This window comes from Diorhabda sublineata, chromosome 11 (assembly GCF_026230105.1).
Source record: "Diorhabda sublineata isolate icDioSubl1.1 chromosome 11, icDioSubl1.1, whole genome shotgun sequence".
In the NCBI taxonomy this organism is placed as follows: domain Eukaryota; kingdom Metazoa; phylum Arthropoda; class Insecta; order Coleoptera; family Chrysomelidae; genus Diorhabda; species Diorhabda sublineata.
The window spans coordinates 7,219,420-7,242,830 of record NC_079484.1 but is presented as its reverse complement, the minus strand read 5'-3'; the positions used below and the strand labels follow the sequence as shown (position 1 = coordinate 7,242,830).

The 23,411-nt window shown below is 32.2% G+C and overlaps 1 protein-coding gene across 3 annotated transcripts in view; it reads right to left on the bottom strand.

Annotated features, from left to right (window-relative positions):
* The window catches only part of LOC130450525 (nostrin), a 77,222-nt gene that overhangs the window by 3,054 nt on the left and 50,757 nt on the right, over positions 1-23,411 (bottom strand). Inside the window, exons 2-9 of one of the 3 annotated variants that reach the window (XM_056788978.1) lie at positions 18,417-19,956; positions 11,473-11,558; positions 10,918-11,130; positions 9,144-9,308; positions 8,076-8,148; positions 6,305-6,393; positions 5,112-5,247; positions 3,179-3,343 (exon numbers count right to left, since the gene is read on the bottom strand). In XM_056788978.1, the coding sequence (XP_056644956.1) occupies positions 3,179-3,343; positions 5,112-5,247; positions 6,305-6,393; positions 8,076-8,148; positions 9,144-9,308; positions 10,918-11,130; positions 11,473-11,558; positions 18,417-19,916 (2,427 nt within the window). In that variant the 5' untranslated portion in view covers positions 19,917-19,956. The remainder of the gene's footprint in view (positions 1-3,178; positions 3,344-5,111; positions 5,248-6,304; positions 6,394-8,075; positions 8,149-9,143; positions 9,309-10,917; positions 11,131-11,472; positions 11,559-18,416; positions 19,957-23,411) is intronic. The other 2 variants (XM_056788977.1, XM_056788979.1) reach the window with 2 other exon arrangements.

Below are 23,411 nucleotides of genomic sequence, written 5' to 3'. Positions count from 1 at the left end.
AGCTTCCCTACTCGTCCCTATCAGTTCATTTACAATGAAAAATTACCAGAGGAAACTACTACTATTTTTTATATCACTACTTGGGATTTATTTCGAATTTATATCAACAATAACATTTGTTTTTGTATAATTATCATGAACTGAGGCTTCTCGCGGTGGAATGGCAATAATTTACAGGAATTTATTTTTGTGCGAATTCTTAATATAAATTTTTCATCAAGTAGTTTGTTCAATAGTTTCTGAAGCTGTTGTGATAAATTACAATATTTTATACTCAAATAATGAAGTATCTGTTCAGTGAATAAAAGGAATACTTAATAGAATTAATATTCTCAATAAGATTATTTACATCAATGACTGTTTTCAATAATTTAGTATTGTGTACTTATTTGATTATGATAAAATTTGATAACGAGATGTCCTCAACTTCAATTTCAATCTGAGTTCACAAAACTCAGTAAAGCACACGGTTTCAAGCTTGTGCAGATTGCAGGTAAAAACTCACTTGTGAGATAAAAAAGAAACGTACATTGAACTGAGTTACGACGTCACAGGTGAGATTTATCTGAGTTTTGGTGTAAATGGAAAGCAGCTATTGTCATACAAATTAATTTCAGTTGGTAAACGTTTACTAAAGTTCTGCAACTTGTAACATACCATTCGGCTTGTTACGTTTTCCTTCAAATATTTTGAATATAACTTTGTTCAAATATTGTGGCACAGTAGTCATTTCGGATTTATTCGAGAAATTCAATAAAACCTCGAAATTTAATCGAATTCTTCCTCTACCTATCTACACTCCAAATAAAAGTAAATGTTAGTAAATTTGTGATGATTTTATTTTTTTATATTCGCTGGTAAGTTTTTCTTTCATTTTTTATTGTGCTCATTAAAATTTCTATGGATTCCTTTTGTTTTAAGCGAATTTTGTATGACATTTTTCATATTCTATTTATTTTGGGAACAGTAAAATAGAACAAATTCCTGTTGGGTTATAGTTTAAAAAAATATAACTTCAATTTTTTATATGTTAGAGCACAAGCCCCTTTTGTTCAAATCTGTTCTATCTATTCGTTTCTTCTTCCGACTACAAACTCAACCTCAACTCTGGGAACCCAATTAATATATGACTAAATCTGAGTTTCTTCTTAATTTATACTGTTCAATATTTATTTTTGATTTAATTCACAAGGTGTTTCCAGCTTTTCCGCCTTTCTTATTAATTATAACGTCGTTCGTTAAAAAGCTGATGGCGTCCAATTTAATATTGATTGTTCACCCCATCTGTGTTCCAGTTATTTATACATATACTGTGACTGAGTCCGATTACCACTTCCTGAGGAAGAGTCTTCTGCCAGGGAAGTAAGGTTACAAACACACTTTACAATGTTTATAATTCTTAGTTATTTCACTTAGTACTCAAATCTCAAACCACCTATCTAGGTAGAGTACGATTTAAACCGAAATATACCTATTTTTATCAAGTTATATTAGTGTTTATTTTTTTGGAGTTTACTCCTTAAGAATCGATTTGCATATATAAGGGGCCCGGTATCGATTTGCATATATAAGGAGCCCGGTATGAGAAAAATGTGAGGAGTAAAATCTATCGATGAATGACCTCGTTACGTTTTTGGTGCGCACCCTATGATGCGCAATTTTCTAATTTGTCAGTGTCAACATACTTATATTGCTGTTTTTATTATAAATATCAATAATTAATATTGTTATTGTGAAGTTTTCATTTTTATCATTGTGTTCCGCTAAAGTGAACTGAAAGTATTTTCAAATAACTATGGCAGAAAGAGGTGTAGATGATATTGCCGAACATCTAATAAACACGTGGTTGCAAGGTACGTTATAATTCATGTATTATATGTATGAGCATGTGCAATTTGTATTTATTAAATATTTTAATAATTATCGATGTAGTTCATATAAATATATATTTGAAAACAAAACATAAAATTAGATAATCAACCCAATATGAATTATCGAGCGCATCCACATAAAATAGAAAATTTCTAACCTAACCAAAAATTAATTTTTTTGTCGATGTCTATAAATTCTTCCACGTTATTATGATTTATTTTATAAATAATTTTTAAATATTAACAACTGCTGTCAATAATTAGATAATATTATCAGAAATATCGACAATATTTTTTCATTATAATAATGTTTTTATATAATTTTCTTTCGAAAAGTTATTTTTTAGCTTATTTAAATAATTTTCATGTACTATTTATTATTGTATGTAAAAGATTTAGTGACATAATTATCTTTTTATAACCATTTTTGTTAATTATTAAGATAATATTATATTTTAAATGAAAAATTAATTATAATAATTTAAAAAAAATGTTTATAAAAACCTTTTTTTATCAATTTTCTTAAAGTCGGTTAAAATTTTTATAATTATGCATTTATAAATTTTCTAATTTTTGTATATTTTTTGACTAGGAAAAAATCTAAACCTACAAAAACTCCAGCCGAGAGACAGCGAGCTTAAAAAAATAATGAAGGAAACCCAAAATATTCTGGCAATCAACGAATCTTTTTTAAGTTAAATAAACTCTTTTTGCGTCTGGTTAGACTATCGAACTTAAGGAGTAAACTCCAGTCGTGCGTCGGAGCTGACACACACATTTTTTTTTCTTGGTATTACAGATAAACTCTACCACAAGTAGCTATAAAACTGTAAAACCCTTCCAAGGTGTTTTTGGTATGAATGTGAAAACCTCGAACCTTTTTAACTTGGAGCTGCATTATTACATATTATATTAGTTGAGAAAAATAACATACTACATAATACATACATAATAATGCAGGTTTAAGTTGAAAAGCCCCATGAAGATTTCACTCCCAAACCAAAAGCATCTTAGAATGGTTCTGATAGTCAAAGACGACGGATAACCTTTGCCTTTGAGAAAAGACATACTGATAACTCGACTGTAAAGTGTTTTATAGGACTGTTTATAAACATTTACTTAATGGATTTTTAATCATTTCAAAGAAATAAATATAAGGGGCAGCAGTTTAATTTTGTAACAAATATTATGACATAGTTGCAACCAAACTTTGGTGCTCTCTCAGTTTACATCTTGATAATCAATATTCACACCTTATTTTATAAAATTCGTGTTTATTAAAGTTATTTAGATTTTTAATAACTCGCCTGTTTTCGCCTTTCACGGTTCATAGCTAATGTGATGTGTTCACAATAAAAATCAGGCAACAGTTGTTCTGAAACTTGCTGGGAGCTATGTCTCAGATTCTGGAAAGTGAGTAAATCTTTGGCAGGATCTGTCGAGTGTATTGGACCTTTCAACCTTTCAGATGCCTGAAATAAAAGAATAAATAACTGTGCTGTGTAGTGATATTTGATGATTCTTGATTAGTTCATTGTACAAATAACAAATCGTAAATAAGATAAAGGGTAGTTCATTAATACATATTTCAATAATATTCTCAAATGAGAACCTCAACTTTCGACAAAAACGCCGTGTGTTTTATCGCATATCTGTATGGTATAGGAAATACAAATTTAGAATTTTCATAGTACCTCCAAAATATGACAAAGATATCATTCCATAATAAACCATGCGTGAAATTTTATTGCAAAAATCGATTCTGATTTTTTCAAAAACGATGTTGCTTACGTTCAGTCCATTCAAGACTTTATGGATAGCTTTCAGAACTGAAAGTTTGTTCGAAATTGATTCTTAGTTGGTTAAATTTCAGTTAGTACCACTCCCTGAGCCCCTCTTAAATTTGATTTAATTTCATTCAACGTTCTAAATATTCGTTGTAATTTCACTTTGTATCTAGGCAAAAATTATTTAGAGGCAAAATTTAGTATGGAACTTGCTAATAGCAGAAAAGCCCCGATTTTAAAATAAAGATTTAGGTCACAAAATATATGAAAGTTTCCTTGTTCCTTGCAAGGAATCCTCCGATTATAATTATTTCCATAAAGGTAAATTACAATTAGTCCTTAATATTTTGAGAAATGAGATTGACGTTGTTAAAAAAAGAAAAGCAGAAGAAACAAAAGTACTGTGAGTTTTGTTCAAAATTCAGTTATGAGAATGAAACCATTACATACATAGATAATTTCATTGGAGCTATAGTGATGTGTATATACTTTCCACCTGTACCTGCTTTGGAGTGGAGAAATACAATTTTTTGGTTGGATTTTCACTAATCTTCAAGATCAATATATCCAGATGATTTAGGATTCAATATTGAAGGCACATAAATCCAAAGAATTGGGACTGCTTCTTTACCTCCAATTGAAACAACTTTATACTACCGTAATTCAAGCAAACTTAAATCGAAATTCATTCAAATGCCCGCAGAAACAACAGATACTGTTATTCATCTAAATATACTGTTTACCCTACCACTGCACCAACACTCACAATTGCACTGTCTGACACGCGTTTCGATAACCAAATTATCGTCTTCAGAGACTGAAGTAAACTGTTTACAGTATTTGTGTGTCCACGATAGTCAGCACAACACCACCTTTTAATATGCTTATAGAACACAATCTGAATGAGAATTTCATGAATAGAAGGAACTTATTCTCTCAATTTGTCAAATGAAAACAAATATAGAGTCACCCAACCTTTAAGAGAGAGAGAGAGAAATAGAGTCAAATAGTAGACTGGGCAACTTAAGAAACTTGAAAGTAACTTTTGGACTATTAAGAATGAATGGAAGAACAAGATATTGGAATAGGCAACTGTCATGATTGGAAAAAAGTCAGTGGTGAAAAGTTAGTGATAAGTTTTTTGATGCTCAGTATGTGTGAATTAATGGAATTGTTGGATACATTTGAAGGCATTGACACCCTGTCCATGGAAATTGAGCTAATGAATTACAGGGAAATCGCAAAAAAATCTTCAACGTTGACGAGACTGAGTAGCCTTTATAACATCGTTGGAATGATGTATGATGTATATTGTATTTTTATTACATGAGAAAATATACAATAAATGTATTTTTCTGAAAAATTATTGTACATAATATAGCGTAATGAGTGAATAAAAATAAATCTCTTCATCCAGGTGAAAATAATATAAATAACGCACAAAAATATTTACCTCGATGAGTTTAGGTCCTAAATCATTAAGATGGTGTTGATATGATGTTAGAACAGATTTCAAATTGTTTAAACGTTCTTCTTCTAATGACTGGAACGTACTTGCCCCTCGTAACACTGCTGATTCCCATTCAAGTCTGCAAAGCGAAACCAAAAATTTATTCATAAATCTCAAAAAGGAACGAATACATTAGCGTACACGTAAGTTTGAATAAAAATATTCCATTTTCATATACAAGTATAGTCTAATTAGTTTCTCTTTTGATTGCTAGCAGTACGATTTCGAACGATCATGTATAAAATAATGATTCGATACATTTTTGTTAAAATATTAGAGATGTTTCTTGATATGAACATTTACATTGTAAACATGGATTTACTTGAAAGCAAATTACGAGTAAAGATCAATAATTTCTTAATTTTTTAATAGAACATATATTTTTAGCACATATCATGGATATGGCTGTTGACAGAAGCAGTGTGGCCTTTCCATTGATGAGGTGGAAAGTTCAAAATGTCACGGACTCATCCTTAAATAACTGCAAAATGAATATAAAATGCTATTAATAACTATTCCTATCATAACTGTAAATATTTGAGCATAATTCCCATAGTAGTTAGTAACAGAACAAATTGCAACAATTGCCATAAATAAACTCATACCAAAATCATATTTAAAAAAAAATATATACAGAAGATAAAATGTCACATCCGATTTTTGTGTTTCAGATTATAGACCATGCAGATTTTTTACGAACAAATTTTTTGTGTTAATGATAAGAACAAAATTTCTCATTTTCTACAAGCTTATTCAAAGCATTTTTTCAATCTTCAATAAACGAATACGAGGTGTGGCCCATAAGTTCCAGAAATTCATCTTTACGTGAATATTTTGCATGTCTACAAATCTTGATTGAAAAATTAAGAAATGCAAAGATATGGGTTTAAAGATGAATGAAGTGATAAACTTGGGCAAAGCATTAAATTTATATTACAGTCAGTGTCGTGTTTGTGTTAACTCACCAACGAAAACAAATTCCACATATTATTTATGAAAATCTTTCTAATAATAATTGTCGGTACTTTCATAATAAGTGATACGTTTCCTAATATATATTTTTTAACTATTCTAAATATCATCTGTTTCTGATCTCTCAATAATTGTCGACATGGTTTTAATCTGTGATAATTTACCTTGCTCTTTCGGCTCTCACGCAGAGTGAATAATATTCAACATCGGCTTTTTTCACAGCATTTTCAGCCTTTCGTTTCTTTCCTTCCAACTGAAATCAAAACGAAAGTAACATAAATGATCAAATTGCGTGTTAGTATTAAAAAATAAACTTCTATATTTTCTTTATAATGATGAGTAGATAGACAGACAAATACAAGTTCATTCAAATATAAATATAAATGGATTTTTATAACAGCGAATAAATATCTCATGTTTTGAGCTGTAAAAAAATTTGTATCCGTTTTGGATTTTCAGTATGTTACTACAGCTGCTTTAGTGAAATCGTGTTGACGGTATTTATCGTGAAACAGAAATCTTGAACAACAAAGGATAACTCCACAAATTTAAAATGATTCTGCCAAGATAATATTCCCAAATCCTAAAGTCTTACTTGTCAGATAGATATTTCAGAGTATAGCAAGACGAATCGTATTCTAACTCAAAAGAAACCAAGGCAGGAGTAACTCAGGGTAGAGTACTTGGTCCAGTGCTCTATTTGTTGTACCCTGAACTTTAACACCACACAATAGCTTCTTTCGCTGATACGGTAGTTATGGCCGTGGGAGATAGCCTCGAAGAAGCTGCTGAAAGTTACAAACATCCATTGACCATATTAGCAGCTGGACCAAGAGATGGCGTATTAAGTTAAATGAAATTAAATCCATTCACACCAAATTTACGAATAAGGAAGATAGGTGCTCTATCAGAATGAACAATTTTCATATTTCTTAAGTTAAAACAGCAAAATATAATGGTCGACGTTAGGCTTCGCTGAAAAATCCATGTATTGGCTGCTAGGACGAAGTTCCAAGTTATCCACATACAACTAACTGATTCTATACAAGCAATTATTGAGTCCTATTTGGAATTATGACATACAGCTCTGGTTTGTGCCAGTTAAAAATATATCAAAATCATTCAACAATTCCAGAATCAGATACTAAGGAACATCATCGATACACCCTAGTACTACCGAAGCAGTGACACCCAAAGGGATCTTCAGACGGAGACTGTTAACCAAATCACAACAAACTTGCCAGTAGCCATGATCATCGGCTGCTTCATTATGTGATGTCGTGGCAATTCAGCTTCTAGACAAGACAGACATGACCAAAAGACTTAAACCCTTCGACTTAGCGCAATAAATATTTAGTGAGAAATCATGGCATAGTGTAACACGTTGGTTTTAGACTCAAAGATCTTCTAGTGAGTAAGACCCTAGTTTTAAGTTTTCCAATTTTAGTAATTTAGGTTAGAATAATTTTGCTCATTGATTTCTTTCTGACTTTCATATTGTAATATCACAAGAGATTTCTCTCGGGGGGTGTTTATAAATAAAGATTTGTTGTAAGTTGAAAAAATAATTCCAAAGAGATTCATAAAATATTGAAATCCCTCATGGTGACAATATAGTAAAAGTGAAAACGATGATTATTGTAGTTTGTAGAATTTGAAAATAGTGTTTCTATTTGCATGGACATGAAAATCATCTTCAAAATCGTTACCTAATTATCAGTAATAGCATCTCTGAATACAAGTTTAATAAGACCTTGAGATACGATAATATTCATACATTTTTAAATAAACAAAAGTATTTCGAAGTATGCTTGCGACAAAGGTTAATTCCTTCGTATCCCAATTATTTTTTGATAAAGCTTCTCAATTGATTTGTGTTTTCATTGAAATAATTTCTGCGCTAAATTTCAATGAATATATCAATTACCAACTCACCTTTGCATTTTCTTTGTCGGTGGAATGTTGTTTCATTTGGGGCAAATGGATCAGACTAGAACTTTTCGAAACCCTAAAAAATAAATATACATTTAATTTTTAAAAATAAGAATAAGATGAGATCATAAATTAATACTAGAGGTTTGTGTATATTCTCACAGCTCCGCGTTGGTGTTATTCTTTATCATACGGTGAGTGACATCATTCATAATACTCTTAATGATTTGTCTTTTGTCTTGGTCCCATCTGTCGTTTAAAAACGGATAAAATCGTTTCGACCTACTTCTGCATTGATTTGACATGATTAACAATTTTCGTAATTATATTAATCAATAAATCAATTACATCAAGAATATCACAAAGAAATGAAAATAGAAATACTCTTAATTTAATTGAATAGCCCGTTCTTATTAAATCGATGTCTTTTAAGCGTCATTTTCAATATGATAAATAGCCAAAAGGCGAAAGGGGCTACTTAGGGAATGTAAAAGGATAACGAAGCTGTATGAGTCGCAACATAGTGATCTTGTAATCACATTCATGAGCAAATTCTTTGTGCTTAACATATTCACAACGAAATTCGTCATTTTCATTCCTTTGCTCAGATTAGACGTGCTTTTTTTTTCTGGATTATCTGATTCATGAAATCTTGAAGAGCTACTGAAGATGCGTATGCTATACAGAGGTTTTGACGCAGAAATATGAAGATATGTTGTTAGGAAACAATAGGAACAACATTCAATGTCAAAGACAAAATACAATTTAAAATAACTCTCCATTCCATTTTGGTCTACGATTTATCAATTAATTTGAACTAACTTGCTTTAGAAAACCGTAACGTAAAAGGAGTATTTCAAAAAAGTTTAAGCTTTAATTTCTGTTATCAAAATGAACACACTGTTTACGTTACCACTACACTAACACTCACAATTACGCTGTCTGACGTGCGTTTCGATAGCCAAATTAACATCTCCAGAAACCCAAGGTGGACATTTTACTTTCAATATTAGATCAGCGTAAATTGTGAAGGTTTTTGTAGTGAATTTTGATACCGTATTATCCACTTACGTTTGTTTTCCATACTTTGTTGTATCCAGAACTGCCGCATCCTGTAATTTTTCATTATCTCTTGCACAAGCGTGGCTGTGTTTCTTTCCTTTGGCTTCACTAGTTCTCCAATCAGACAAACATTTTGCTGCTTTATCTACTGAAGATTCCGATTGTTTTCGTATCCTTAAAAATTTGAATTTTGTTAGATAAACAATTTGCAATCATATACTAGTCATAATACAAAGTACATGTTTTTTTATGATGAAGTCTACACACATTATACTTTCTCTAAAAACACTAATTTGTGTTAGAATGACAATGATTCTTCACCTAATAAGTTCGCGAAATGGTACTTTTTCGCACGCGACAACGAAGGTAGGACAAGGCGAAAAATTTCACTTTTGTATGTGTTTAGGACTAATTTTTTTTAATCTTTAATCGGTGTAGATCTGAGATAAAAGTCCCTCGGGTTATATAATATGTTGTAGCTACAAAAAATGTTGAGCTTGTTACAAAAAACATTCCATTATCCAATATACTCTTTCTAAACTTTAATTCACTTGTTCTATGGATGTACTCATTTATAGATTCCATCTTTGAGGAGAAAATATGGGAGGTATAAGCTTCAACGGCTGCTATTACCTCTTCATTCGATTGAAATGTTTTCCAGCAAGAATTTTTTGAGTAAAGCCAGAAATCGTAGCAAGCAAAGTCTGCCGAATAGAGCGGATTTCGTACCAGTGTATATTTCAGTTCTCTTTAATCTCCTCGATGGTGTTTTAGAGAAGGTGCATTATCTTTATTACAGAAGATTTTTTTCTTGTATAAATTAGATCAAGATTACAACAATACTTTATGTTTATTTTTATACCAGTGTGAAGGATATCTACATGGAACTCAACTCAACAAATACCGGAATTGCATCACTCCTTAGTCTCTGTTTTGTAACAGTATCATGGTGATAGAACCAAGTATCATCTACAGTTATGAAAGGACGTTCAAAATCCTTTTCTTATTCTCTTTAAAGCTCCAAATATTGTTGATTTGCATATTATTGTGTTTTTTGAAAGCGGCACACATTTTGTCCCAATATTTCTGTAACTTAAGACTTAATACATGAGAAATAAATGAGAAATAAATTTTCTTCGTTTAATGAGAACCTATATATTTCGATCGTTTATTCAACAACCTTGCATTTTGTATTTTTCCTATGTTTCCTGGCGTTGATGTTCTTTTTGGATGACCTTCACACAGATCATCTTCGGCACGCAGTAAAACACTTTCTACTATTCGATGATTTAAGGGTCATTACACAATGTTCACAATCGTTCGTGTATTTTTTTTAATGTTACACTTCTCAAAATGAAGAAATTAAGTGCTGCAAGTTACTCAAGTTTTTAAATTGTAAAAAACATTGTAATCCGTCAAATTAGACGTGACACAATCAGACTGTAGTTGTTGATAGTTGCTGTGAAATATAAAACATTTGCAACCTATTCCAAAAATAAATTATTGCATCTTTACATTTCAAATAAAACCTAAACTTAATTATTGTGGTAAATATCATATAACAAATTCAAAATTTCAAAAATAGAGCGAGAAGTACCACAAGATCGGAGACAAAAAGTTAATTATACCTACGTTCTTAATGAATACACCAGGTTGGAGTTATTTGGAATAGTTGGTGATATTTATACTAAACAAACTGTTCACACTACCACTACACCAATGTAATTGTTAGTGTTGGTGTAGTTGTAGTGTTCAGGATTTAATAAATGTGTTAAAACCTAACCTATGTTGGGTTTCTGTAAGAGATTTCAAAGGTTTGGCAGTTTCTTCGAGAAGTGCAACTCCAAGTAATCGATGTGCTTCGGCGGTGGTTTCTAGTTCTAAAGCTACAGCTTTCCATGCTTCGTTTAATCCACCAACGCCCTCTCGGCATGCTCGAGAAAGTTTGGTGCTTAATTTCGATAAATGCTTAGCGTATTGGGTTTCGGCTTCGGCTCTATAAACGAAAAATGGGTGTTACAACATTTACATTTCATTAACTGTTTACCTTTTTATTATGACCTGGATCAATTGTCCAAGAAAATATATTTTAGACGTTTTAGCATGATAATAACAATGGAATATGTTCGAAATAGATTAAAACTGCACAAGAATTAAAAAATAAAAAGTATCAATGTAATAATCAACTGTAATGTTTGTTACGTAGAAATATTAATACTCTCAATTTCCGAAGATAAAAGTAGGTTAACAACAATTTAATTCATTACATTCAGTACTTTTATCATTTTCATAAATTACGAGCTATGGTCCGATTAACACATTACAAAAAACCACTTACCTTTCTTGTAAAATTTGAGACAACTCTTTGCAGAAATCGCCGCCTTGCTTAACGTATCTCCGTAAGTCTTCAAAACCATTCTGACCCTAAAAAAGAAAACATTGTATTATATTGACATCGATTCACTATCACTATTCCAATATAATTATTGTCACCAGATTTAAATACTCTGGATTACTCAGAATTCACAAATATTTTATGACCTATTCAAATTCTTTACGTTATACGAAAGAACGCGAGTTCTCGACTTCACTCGCCTCGCGTCCCTATCGCTCGTTAGTTTTTTGAGTCATAGAGCATGACGACGTGGATATAGAATAAATCGAAATTGCGGATCCTGTCGCTTCTACTTACCAAAACTCGTGTTAAGGGCGCTTCACGAGAGTCTCAATCAAGTTGTATAATTAGAAACTTGATAGGGTTACTATTAACTTTGACGTGAACGATTAATTGTGCTCACACCTGCTGTTTTTTTCCGAGCCTTGTGATTCTGTATAGTGTGGGATTCAGCAAGTATAGTTGTTTCATCTTCTAAATCGTAGAATCTGCAGGAGTCTTCTCCCACTATTTTGAATTTCCTGAGATGTTCATTCAGGTGATTGAAATTATCTATGCAACTTTGCTTTGGCTAATGCATTCTTCCGATCTCTTCTGGACGTAGTTTCCTAGTAGCGGCTTCGAATTCTATATCTAATTTATCAACTATTCCATTTCCTTCTTCTACAGTCAGTTCTTTCCCTTTGTACCCAATCTACTAAATCGCATTCTTTGTGCAACTCGCTATATATAACGGGGTTGGGTTCATAATAACCCCAATAACCGCTGAAAGACATGTTTTCTTTGCTCCTATTGTATATATATAAATATATATGTATGTTGATCAGCCTTTGAATTTTGGAAAGGATGTCTCTCGTATTCAGTAGGATAGTTCTGTCTATCCAAGCAATAACTCCGCACGTGGTGATAGGTCTTACGATGGTCTCGGTTTTGCTCTTGATCTTGCAAGCTCACAGTTGGTCTTGATCTTTAAGATGGAGGAATAAATCAACCTTAGGATACTTGGGTTGCAGCACCAATTTTTCCCTTTGAAGTTTCTGTACATCTTGCTCTATATGTTCATTTCACAGGGATTTACTTTTGAGTATTATAAATGAATTTTTTTATATACCTTCACCGGTTTGCACAATATTAAAAATAGTTCAGGCCTCTCTGCTTTAGAGATAGGATCCGAGTATAAGGAATAATCTGATCAATGGCGTTAGAGAAAAGTATTAATCACAACCATGCATATAACTTCAACTTGAGTCATACAACGACAAATAAGTTAAATTATTGAAAATTGTAAAAGGTTTTTATAAATTTGTTTGATTAATATAAAATTGATATAAATACGCAAATTGTTAGTTTCAAGTATTTTGATAAAGCCGGCAACAGGTTGAAACGTAAAATTTTTAAATAAAGCCAATTTTAAATCAAAAGAAATATAATTTCTTTATACACTATAACTTAATTTTTCTGTTTTCGTCGGTATAAACTACTTAAAACAAGTTTTTTCTCAACGTAAACGTAACTTCATTGGTCTACGAAATCTCTTCGCAGCATAAGTCACTCTCAACAATTGTAGTATTATATTATAATTGTGTAATGTTTTTAACTTTTGTAGGGTGGAAATTTCTGAACCCATTGATGATATTCATATTGAACATGCTTATTACTGCTACCACTACACTAACACTCAGAATTATACCGTCTAAGGCACGTTTCGATAGCCAAATTATTGTTTTCAGAAACCAGAGGTAAACTGTTTTCCATAGAGTAATTGTGATTATTGTGTTGATTGTTTTCATGTTTTTAAGGACTCTAGAATGTATATTAAAAACCGGTAGGGAGCTATTCTACTGGCTTAGGCTTATAAAAATCACGGAAAAAATTTTGAGAGAAGTTGCATCGAGAAAGTGCGACATTCTTGAGCGATTTCTGAAGTATTTACATGAAATCACCACTGTTAGAAAACAAGATTATAACTATCTATTCGCCACGGCTTTAAACCAAGTGAAAGTTATTGTCTTCGATTATAGAATGGATTGAAATCAACAAATAAATTGATTTCCCTTAACAGTCAATAGATAAACTTTTTATTTTTTAAGAATATCACTACAAATAAAAAACTAACTGAACAAGTAATTGTATATTATGTGACAATATACAATGCAACGTGTATGGAATAATATTAATTTTAGCGTTATTATGTACTATGTGAAATAAAAACTGAAACAGGTCGATTTTTATTCTTAAATTGACATTTTACGGTATGAAAATATTATTCCAGCACCCCCTCTGAATTATAAAAACCCTTTAGAAAATTTTAGTCCCCTAATTCGTTATCCTGAATTTTATATCAGCAATATTGTTTGGTCTATTAAAATATACTTTTAAATAGCCCCATAAGAAGTGATCGAGAGGAGCCAAATCGGGGGATCTATTCGGCCATTCGAACATTCCACGTCTTCCAATTCAGTTATTGAGATAAACCTCGTTTAAATAATTTCACATTTTTTCACATAGTACATAATAACGCTAAAATTGAATTTATTCCATACATATGGACCGCATTGTATAAAACAAAATTAGGTTTTTATTGTTTTTTTTTTTATTTCATAAACCTATGTTCTAATTACAGAAATAACAAATTTATATTTTATAAAAACTAAGAAGCATAACCTTAGAGAACTTTAGAGCATTTTAGAGCGTTTTACAGCTAGTTCTCTAGTAGCTGCGAATAAATTTATACAACCATAGACGTTTACAAAACGAAATTAACGGTATATAAAGCATATATACATAGTTATAATACGTTTACATAAGGTTTTTAAAACAAAAGAATATTGTGAGAACTATTTTAACAAAATGAAATAAATATTGCACCCAGCTATATATGTGAATCATCGTTAAATAAAATTTGTTTCTTCACACGTAATTCAAAAAACGATTTAGCTGTGATTTGTTACAATAAAAACGAATATTTATTGAGCTTATCAACTGTGGAATTTTGATAATTTCTTTCATTTAGAATTGAAAATAAGTTGAAATTGTTGCGGATGTAATTTTGAAAACGAAACAAATTTTCAGATAATGCATTACCTTTTTGTTAGAAAATTAATTTTTTATCTATTAGCACAATGACATGCAGAATGTACTTCAGCGAACTATAAGGAAGCGTCCACATTATGCCGATCGGCATGATTTGGTGCAGGCCGGATGGAAAAGCCGAATTAGTGTGGACGTGTCTTTCGGCCTGTCCGCTGTGCCGAAAGCCGAACCGAATCATGCCGACTCCAAACCGAATCAGGTCGGTACGGATCAAAGAAAGCCGAACCGAATCAGCACAAATTTTGCAGTGTGGACGTGCCGATCGGCTACTGTTGACCAAAACTCAACGTTGTCTCATGGTATTGTTCATTCTTGAGTTTTTAAGTGTTCGCTACGTAATCGCAGATCGATATTAAGTTTTGTGAATGCCATGGAATAGATAGAAGAAGAAACTAAAGCTTATAGAAATGTACCATGTCTGTCTGTCATTGTGTGACAGGTATAATCCAAACTATAAAAATAAAAACCGGAGACTAAACCACGAAGAACGGTGGATAATATCGAGGTAAGTTGCAACGTAGATGATAATAGCAGCAGCTGCAGCCAGAATCGCATCATCATCGCTGATCATTGTTTTGCACGAATCACGCAATTCACGCTCAATGCTCAAATGATTTTTCACAACTGCGCGGCTCGGCAACAATTCGGGACGTCTATACTATGTGGACGTCGTGCCCACCCGAGTGGGCCGAACCGAACATGCCGCTCGGCTGTTTCGGCATAATGTAAACGCTCCTTAACTGTGTGATTTCTCAAGTTTTTCAGTTCGGCATCTAATGTTTATAACATAAAAATATGTAAACACGCTTTAATACTTTTTTAAAACTTGAAATATCCGTAGAGTAATTAATTAATTATCATTTTAATGTAATAAAGCGTGGGGTGTTTGATGTCCTTTGTCGTAAATATTTTATTATGATAGATACTGATATAAGTAGTCATTATAAAATTATCTCAGGAAGCACCCCACGCTTTATCACATTGAAATTATATAATTTCCCTTATTTGGAGTGTTAAAACATTTATTTCCCGATTTTTTGTTTGGTTTGCTATTTTTGTTAACACAAAGCACTACTAGAAATCGGATGTAAAAAACACTAATGTTGGTGATCCTCATCAGGATGATAGCAAAAATTATTGTACTGTCATCAGTGCGTCTATTTGGTTCCATTTGTTTGGTATTCCAAACATGTGAAGTAAAAGTAGGATACTGCTTTCTAACAATATTTCCTTAATAGGGTTGAATTCGGGCGACTATGACGGCCAAATCATTACTTTCAGCACATTTTTCCTTTCCAATTCTTCCAAATACTCTGCGAAATGCTTGAAATTATTATCATGCTGGAATATAAAGGCGCTGGCCTATTCTAAATTTTTCCCTTAATATATTTTTATAGCCTGCTTTCTCAAAATCCCTCCAATTTTTCCAGGTCTCCAGTCGCCTTTCCTCCAAAACATCACCAAATCATCACCGAGGCTCCACCGTGTTTTACAGTCGTGATTACACGTGAATCTGACATCCGTTCTTCATTTAATCTGCGCACTAAAACTTTTCTCTTAGACGGAAAAACTTCAAACTTTCACTAATCCATCCATAAAACTCTCTCCCACTGTTCATTCGTTCAATTTTGATGTCCCACTGCAACCTAATAGTTTTATTTTCATTATTTCATATTTCAAAAACTCCAGCTTCTCTCAATTTCCTTTTCACAGTAGAAATACTCAAAGCCCTGAACGATTTATATCCCCAAAGCTCCTGGTGCATATGTTTTCACGTGGTATTCCACGATACATTGAGGTATTTTTATTCGGCAGTAATGGTACAGTTATTTTGACTGTACTAAGAAGACTTGCGATTAATAAACGATTTCCAACCTATAGTTCCTTAATAAATCACGTCACGTTTTTGGATCTCACAGGACTAAATAGGACTAAACTATAATCATAAACACCGAAGAAATGATCCACAGTCAAAGAATAATGAACAAATCAGTCTCTAGTTGCAAGTTGCAATTTCATCAACATTCACATTTCACCGATTGTAGAAGATACATTAATTGACGATGTGGATAAAAGTCAAGAATACTATCTGTTAAGTCACCCAAACGAAATATTCGGATCCCAAACTGAAATATATGTAAAAAGTATCGAAAGTATCCCAGTAGCTGTAATAAAAACAGCAGGAAGCGATCCAAATTTGACTCTTAGATCACAGCTTGCAGAAGACAATTTTTACCAAGTGCCTTTAGTAAAAAATAATAGACTGTCTCATTCTCTTCAAGATTTTAACGAAGAAATAAAAGAGAACACTCCCAAATTGGCTTCATCGAATGATTCTAGCATAGATCACATTTCCGCTAGCCAATTTTTTACAAACGTAGATGTCGAAAGCTCAAAAACTACGAATAATTCAGTAACAAAAAGTAAACTCTCTAAATTGAGGAAACCTGCTATTCTGAAGAAACATCGATGGAATTCATTACGAAACAAGTTTAATTATTTGATACAAGAACAAACTTCTAAACAAGTCGGTGCTTTTTCAGAAAAAGTAACTAAAAGTGAAGAACTGTAAAATCCGAACCATCAAAAAATATTTGGAACCTCGATTTTTCCCCATATCCTAGCCTCCAATGATAAGCATCGGGACACTCAGTAAATTTGTAAAGACCAGACACTGCTTTAAAATGTATCGACAAACCAAAACCGTTGAAAATAAACGTACTTATCTGCCTTTGAGTACATATTTCTAATGTGAAAAGGATAAGTTGGCTTTTTTGGAAAGGTGACAGTGAAGAAACCTCTTTTAAGATTTCAAAATAAAAATAAGAGGTTGCAGTGGGCTAAACAACTTAAAAACATAAATCCGAAACAGCACTTGTTTTGAAATACAAAAGAAAACTATTGGAACGTCGATTTCTCACCATTTTCTAGCTCCCAATGATAAACCTTTATTCAGACCAGGCATTAAAATGTTACTCATTCTACTTTCTACATCATAGAATTGTTAATTTCTTTTGAATTTGATTTAATTACCTACACGAAATTCAATATGCAAATTTAGTCTTGGATCATTTCTATATGACGTTTGAGTTATATTTCTCGCAAGGTTCAAATATTGCATACGAAGAATTCCGCACGTTCTTTGTTATTATGCAAGGTTATTGCAGGCCACCACTAACCCAAGCCCTTTACTCTTATCTGTGACTGTCAATCGCCACAAATTAAAACTAAAATATATAGATAACAGCAACAACAACTCGATGGAACAAGAAGTTATGCCAACCACAGAAGACGAAAGAGTTGGTTTTATAAATCTGCTGGTCTGTCTGATTTTTGGTACGTTAGTGAACCAAAAGTAAGTTCATTTTTCCCTACAGGCAATTAAAATGGGATCAACCAGATTATTGAACCAAAAATAACTAATTTTCTACTAGAAATGTAACTTGAAAGCAATAGAAATGTTACTAACAACCAACTGTATTGACATCGGGTTATTGAACCAAAAGTATCTAAATTTTTCACTAGAATTGCAGGTAGAAAGCAATAGAAATAGTACCAACTAATCAATTGTACACAGATCAGATTATGAAACCAAAATTTACTAGATTTATCTGCAATTAGCAGGTAATAAAAATAACAAACAAAATGTCGTCTTAAAAGGTTATTGAGCAAAAAGTAACTAGTAGGTAGTAAAAAGAAAAGATTTAGTGTCAGTCATGATGCGATTGCACACAAAGTACATCTCTTATGAACTATTTCGTTTGTCAAGGGGCTTTAATGAAGAGAAAACTTACCTCGGCTGATGTAATTATTTTCATGAAAGCATTTTTTATAGCACTAAAATCAATACTTTGCTCTTCTTTCTTGGAGTTTTCTGTCGAATTTTTACTGTCGTTGAAACTAGCGTCATTAACAAAATTATCACTGGAAATTTTACTCGTGAATGACTCGTTAATATCAGTTCCATCCAATTCACTATGGTTTATACTGTTGTCATTGTTGCTGCAATCAGTACTGTCATTTTTAATGCTATTATTCGTCTCATAATTGAATTTGTATTCTATATCACTAGCCTTCAAATTTCTTCCATGAACAAGTTCGGAGTTTGTATCGACAAAAATTTTCTTCTTATGGAATATTTTGCTAGTATTTTCAAATACCTTCTTGCATTTGCTTTTCGAGTTTTTATACATTTCTTCTAGGTTCAGAGTTATTCTTTCTTTTTCCGAGAAGGCACCGACTTGTTGTTTGGCAGCTTGTTCTTGTATCAAATGATTAAACTTGTTTCGTAATGAATTCCATCGATGTTTCTTCAGAATAGCAGGTTTCCTCAATTTAGAGAGTTTACTTTTTGTTACCGAATTATTCGTAGTTTTTGAGCTTTCGACATCTACGTTTGTAAAAAACTGGCTAGCGGAAATGTGATCTATGCTAGAATCATTCGATGAAGCCAATTTGGGAGTGTTCTCTTTTATTTCTTCGTTAAAATCTTGAAGAGAATGAGACAGTCTATTATTTTTTACTAAAGGTCTAGGCACTTGGTAAAAATTGTCCTCTGCAAGCTGTGATCTAAGAGTCAAATTTGGATCACTTCCTGCTGATTTTATTACAGCTACTGGGATACTTTCGATACTTTTTACATATATTTCAGTTTGGGATGCGAATTTTTCGTTTGGGTGACATAACGGGTAGTTTTCTTGATTTTTATCCACATTATCAATTAATGTATCTTCTAAAATCGGTGAAATATCATTAATATTGAATAAGGTTGGATTTTCTGAGTTTGAAGTTGTCACAACAATTTGTATGTCGCTGTTAATACTTATCGGTTCGTGGGGTAGTTCTTCATTTTCATATATATTTTCTTCTTTCTTCTCACCAAAAAACTTGAAGCTTATCCTGGGAACATCATAATGAAATTTACTGTTATTTTCGTCTATATTTTTAGATGATTTGGGGGTCGAGGTTAATTCAACATCCTGATAGGCCTCTCCGTCAGTGTCACTTTCAACATTATTTTTACTACTTTTATCCGACATTGCTCTAGCATCTTCAAATTCTTCTGAAGTTGTAGAAGCGGATGAAAAAGTATCCTCTAAATTGAGACTATTTTGTAAACTTAACGACTTGTCAAATTCTTGTTGAGCTTCTTGGAAATCATAAAATCCCGAAGATCGTTTTGATTCGGGTTTTTCTTCTTTTGACGAACTTCTCCAAAATATATTCGAATTGATATTCGGAACAGTTACTCTCCATTGCTGTTTATTGATTTTAGTCGCTATAAACTTTTTCATTCCGTTAATTGCACGATTCTATCACATTTCTCCTTCTATTCTGAAACATTTGAAACGGTTATCAGTATAATACACGGTAAACGAGACTGGAAACAGTTGTTTAGCTTGTGTGACGTTTGCCGATAAAAACTAAGCAGAATAAACAATATAATTAATAGTTTTCAGGTCGGTTTGTCAGAGACGGAGACGATTTCATTTTGAGCAGGTAATGCACATCATTAAGTTGATAATAACGAATTACTATTAATATTATAAGAATGCAATCAAAAGTATAACTAGTATAAAACAAACCGATAGATGGAAAATAATTAGAAGAATAGCTTCAAGATTAAAAAAAAAGTACATAACAGATATTTTGTCAAATTTATTTATTGAATTAGAGACGGCCGTTGTACGAGATCAATTTGACAAAAGAATAACTTTTCTTGTTACTCTAAAAAATATTCTAAATTTCATTATAAATTCCGTAAAATAAATCTCTGCCAACACCTATTCATTTGTCTGACATCACTTTAAACCAGCTCAGAATAGAAAGTAATCGAACGGAGCCAGATCAGGTGAAATGGGCGGATGAGACAATAAATCGTATGTAAATTTTTCTACAAGAACAGCAATTCAGCATAATTCCTTTTTAATCAATAGCTAGTGAATATTATAACTTTGGAACTTCAAAATACTTTGGCCACGATCCAAGGACATTTCCGCAAGTAATAAGAGAGTCCACTTTTATCTTGGTGATATTGACAAGAATAATGATCATGTTTTGTTATTTGATTTTGATTCGAACCATTGGTGTTCGATTGGTTCAGTGGTTTAAGACTTATTGGGTGTATAATCTTAGTAAGTAATATAGCAAATTCCTTCTTGCTAGTTTAATATAACTAGAAGTTTTGCAGGACTAAAGAATTCTTTGAGGAAGAGTCCTTGATAAGAGCTTCCAATGGAGTTGTATTCATCATGTTCCTTGTGTCCAGTCCAGTTAATATTTTTTCCACCTTTTGAGTTTATTTTTATCAGCTTCTCGTGTTCAAATTATTTACAATTAAATTGTTTGTTTACTTTTTACTATAAAGTGAGACAGTGTCGTGTAATTCGTGACATCATATTTGGTTAGGTACACCGTCTTTGGTCGTGACCGATAAAACGCTTTTAACTTTCGTATGAGCACGCCTGAAAGGATTGGGATACATAGGTCAGATGTCAACACTAAACATACCAAGTGACACAGAAAGAAAAGGGAATATAATAGATCTCTTGAGTGGCAGTATAAATTAAACTCATAATACAACCAACGCAGCTAAAGGGTTATTAACCTCTATATCAGACGAGTGATTACGATGACTGATAGCATCATGAATAACATCAACAATAGGGTTGATCTTGCCTACAGAATATTAAAGCATTACCACTCCCAATTGACTTGACAAGAGAAATTTGCAATCAGCGTATGCTTCAGAAAGTAAGTAAACTGCTAAAACTTAAAGCCACCTATGGAAATAAGGTTAAATTTAACTGTAGAAATAACAAATTGGAAACATATTTTCTTCTCTTAGTACCATCTCCATTTCGGAGCTAAATTGTCTCCGGCCATAAATAGGTCAGATGACGCTAAACCATTTTCGTGGGTTCCTAAGCCATAATATTCTCCTCCTGTTTACTACAATTTTTATCTAAATTATGAACTGTAAGGTCTCATATTTGGGATCTCCAATGATATGGAATATTTCTTTTCACTTCATGAAGGATGTCATTCTCAGAAAGTCTACATTGGTCACATGATCTCTCCATGATATTCTCAGCATCCTACATCTAGAAGACTTACGTTCAGGGTTCCTGTTTATACACCATACAGGAGGACCATACATAGCGCTTGGACATTCGTGTTCTCAGCTGCAAGTTCAGGTCGCGGTTACATAGAAGCTCCTTGAACTTCATAAAGCAGGAGTAGTCAAAACTTGTACCCAAATTACACTATTTTCAGTTAATCGCCCTGTGCATACAGTTCATTTGGCGTTCCTGTTTTGGTGATATATTTGGTATCAGACCATATTCTCGACTAACTTTGACATAAGTCAATATGTTAAGTAGATCTTCCATATTATCGTCTGCATAACAGTGGAATACCGTTAACCCATAATTAGGCTTTGGTGAATATTTTCTCTGAGTAGACGTTGAAAAGGAGTGGATAAAGAGCACACCCCTGTCTGCCTCCACGCTCAATTTCCATTGAATTTGAACTAAACGCGGACTGACGCAGTTTGATTAAGGTACAGTTTAGTTGTTATTTGAATATCGAGGTTTCTTCGTTCCAGGGCTTCTGTTAATTGTTTGTATCTAACTTTATCAAATTCCTCATTTTGATCGATTGAACAGACGTGTGCTTTTTGGTTGGCATCAAAACGTCTCTGCATTAAGACATTGTAGGCAAACAAAGACTCCCTCGTACCGAAACCGTGTCTTAAAGTGGAGGTGTGTATCTGTAATATCTTCTTCCAGCTTGTTATTACTTCTACATCCTACATATAATAGAAAATAAACTAAGGTTACGAAGTTTCTTTGTAGAACGTAGCAGTTGAAGTGGAAAGGATTTTAGCATCTTTTAGAAGAAACAATGAAGGTGGTCTTTGGATACCTACTGAATCATAAGAAGATACGAAGGTATTAAAAAATTGGTGGAAAAATGATAGTGACAAATTATATTGACAAACTGAAGAAAAATTTTAGGAAATTTTAATATTACAAATATTAAAGAAAATATTGCAGATGAATTTGATTATTTTTCTCCTTTTTTTTGGAAAATATAAGATGAGGAATTATTTATAATTACATCAGAAACAAAAATCTTGTCTATTATATAAAGTTTTGTCGTGAAATCGATAATTAAATAGGATTCGTACAGTTTTTTCATGACGACTATGTTTTCAAGAGCACTAAGCTCGTTACAAATCATTAGGAAGGTCACCAAGCATTGTTATCATTCTAACATTATTGTTACCTATTACGCCACCGATTACATTAACACTACAGGTTTATATTTAGATAACTTTTGATAACTGAAACATTTTTTTTTGTATTATAACTTAATCAGTTCACTTTTATGACTTCCTTTCATGAAATTCAAATTTGTCGTTCCGATTGATTTAATTGATCCGGTTGTACTTCTGATTAATTATAAATTTCAAGTGGAATCGGTGAATGTAAAAATTGTTCACGTTAATAAGATTTTATTCAGACGATTTAGATAGATAAAATAATCCAATCCACTAACTCCGCAAACAATTTCCGGAGCAATGGAGAATAATAAAACTGCTACTGACTTCATAACTCGAGTTTGTTTTGATTTGTATCGTAGATTACACAGCTCTACAAAAATTATTTATGTTTCCCAAATATCCCAGCGAATTTCTATATTTTCACAAACACAGATAACTACAATAACAATGAAGACTACATTGAATTTAGTAATCTACAAGTTATTATATAGTATAGATTATA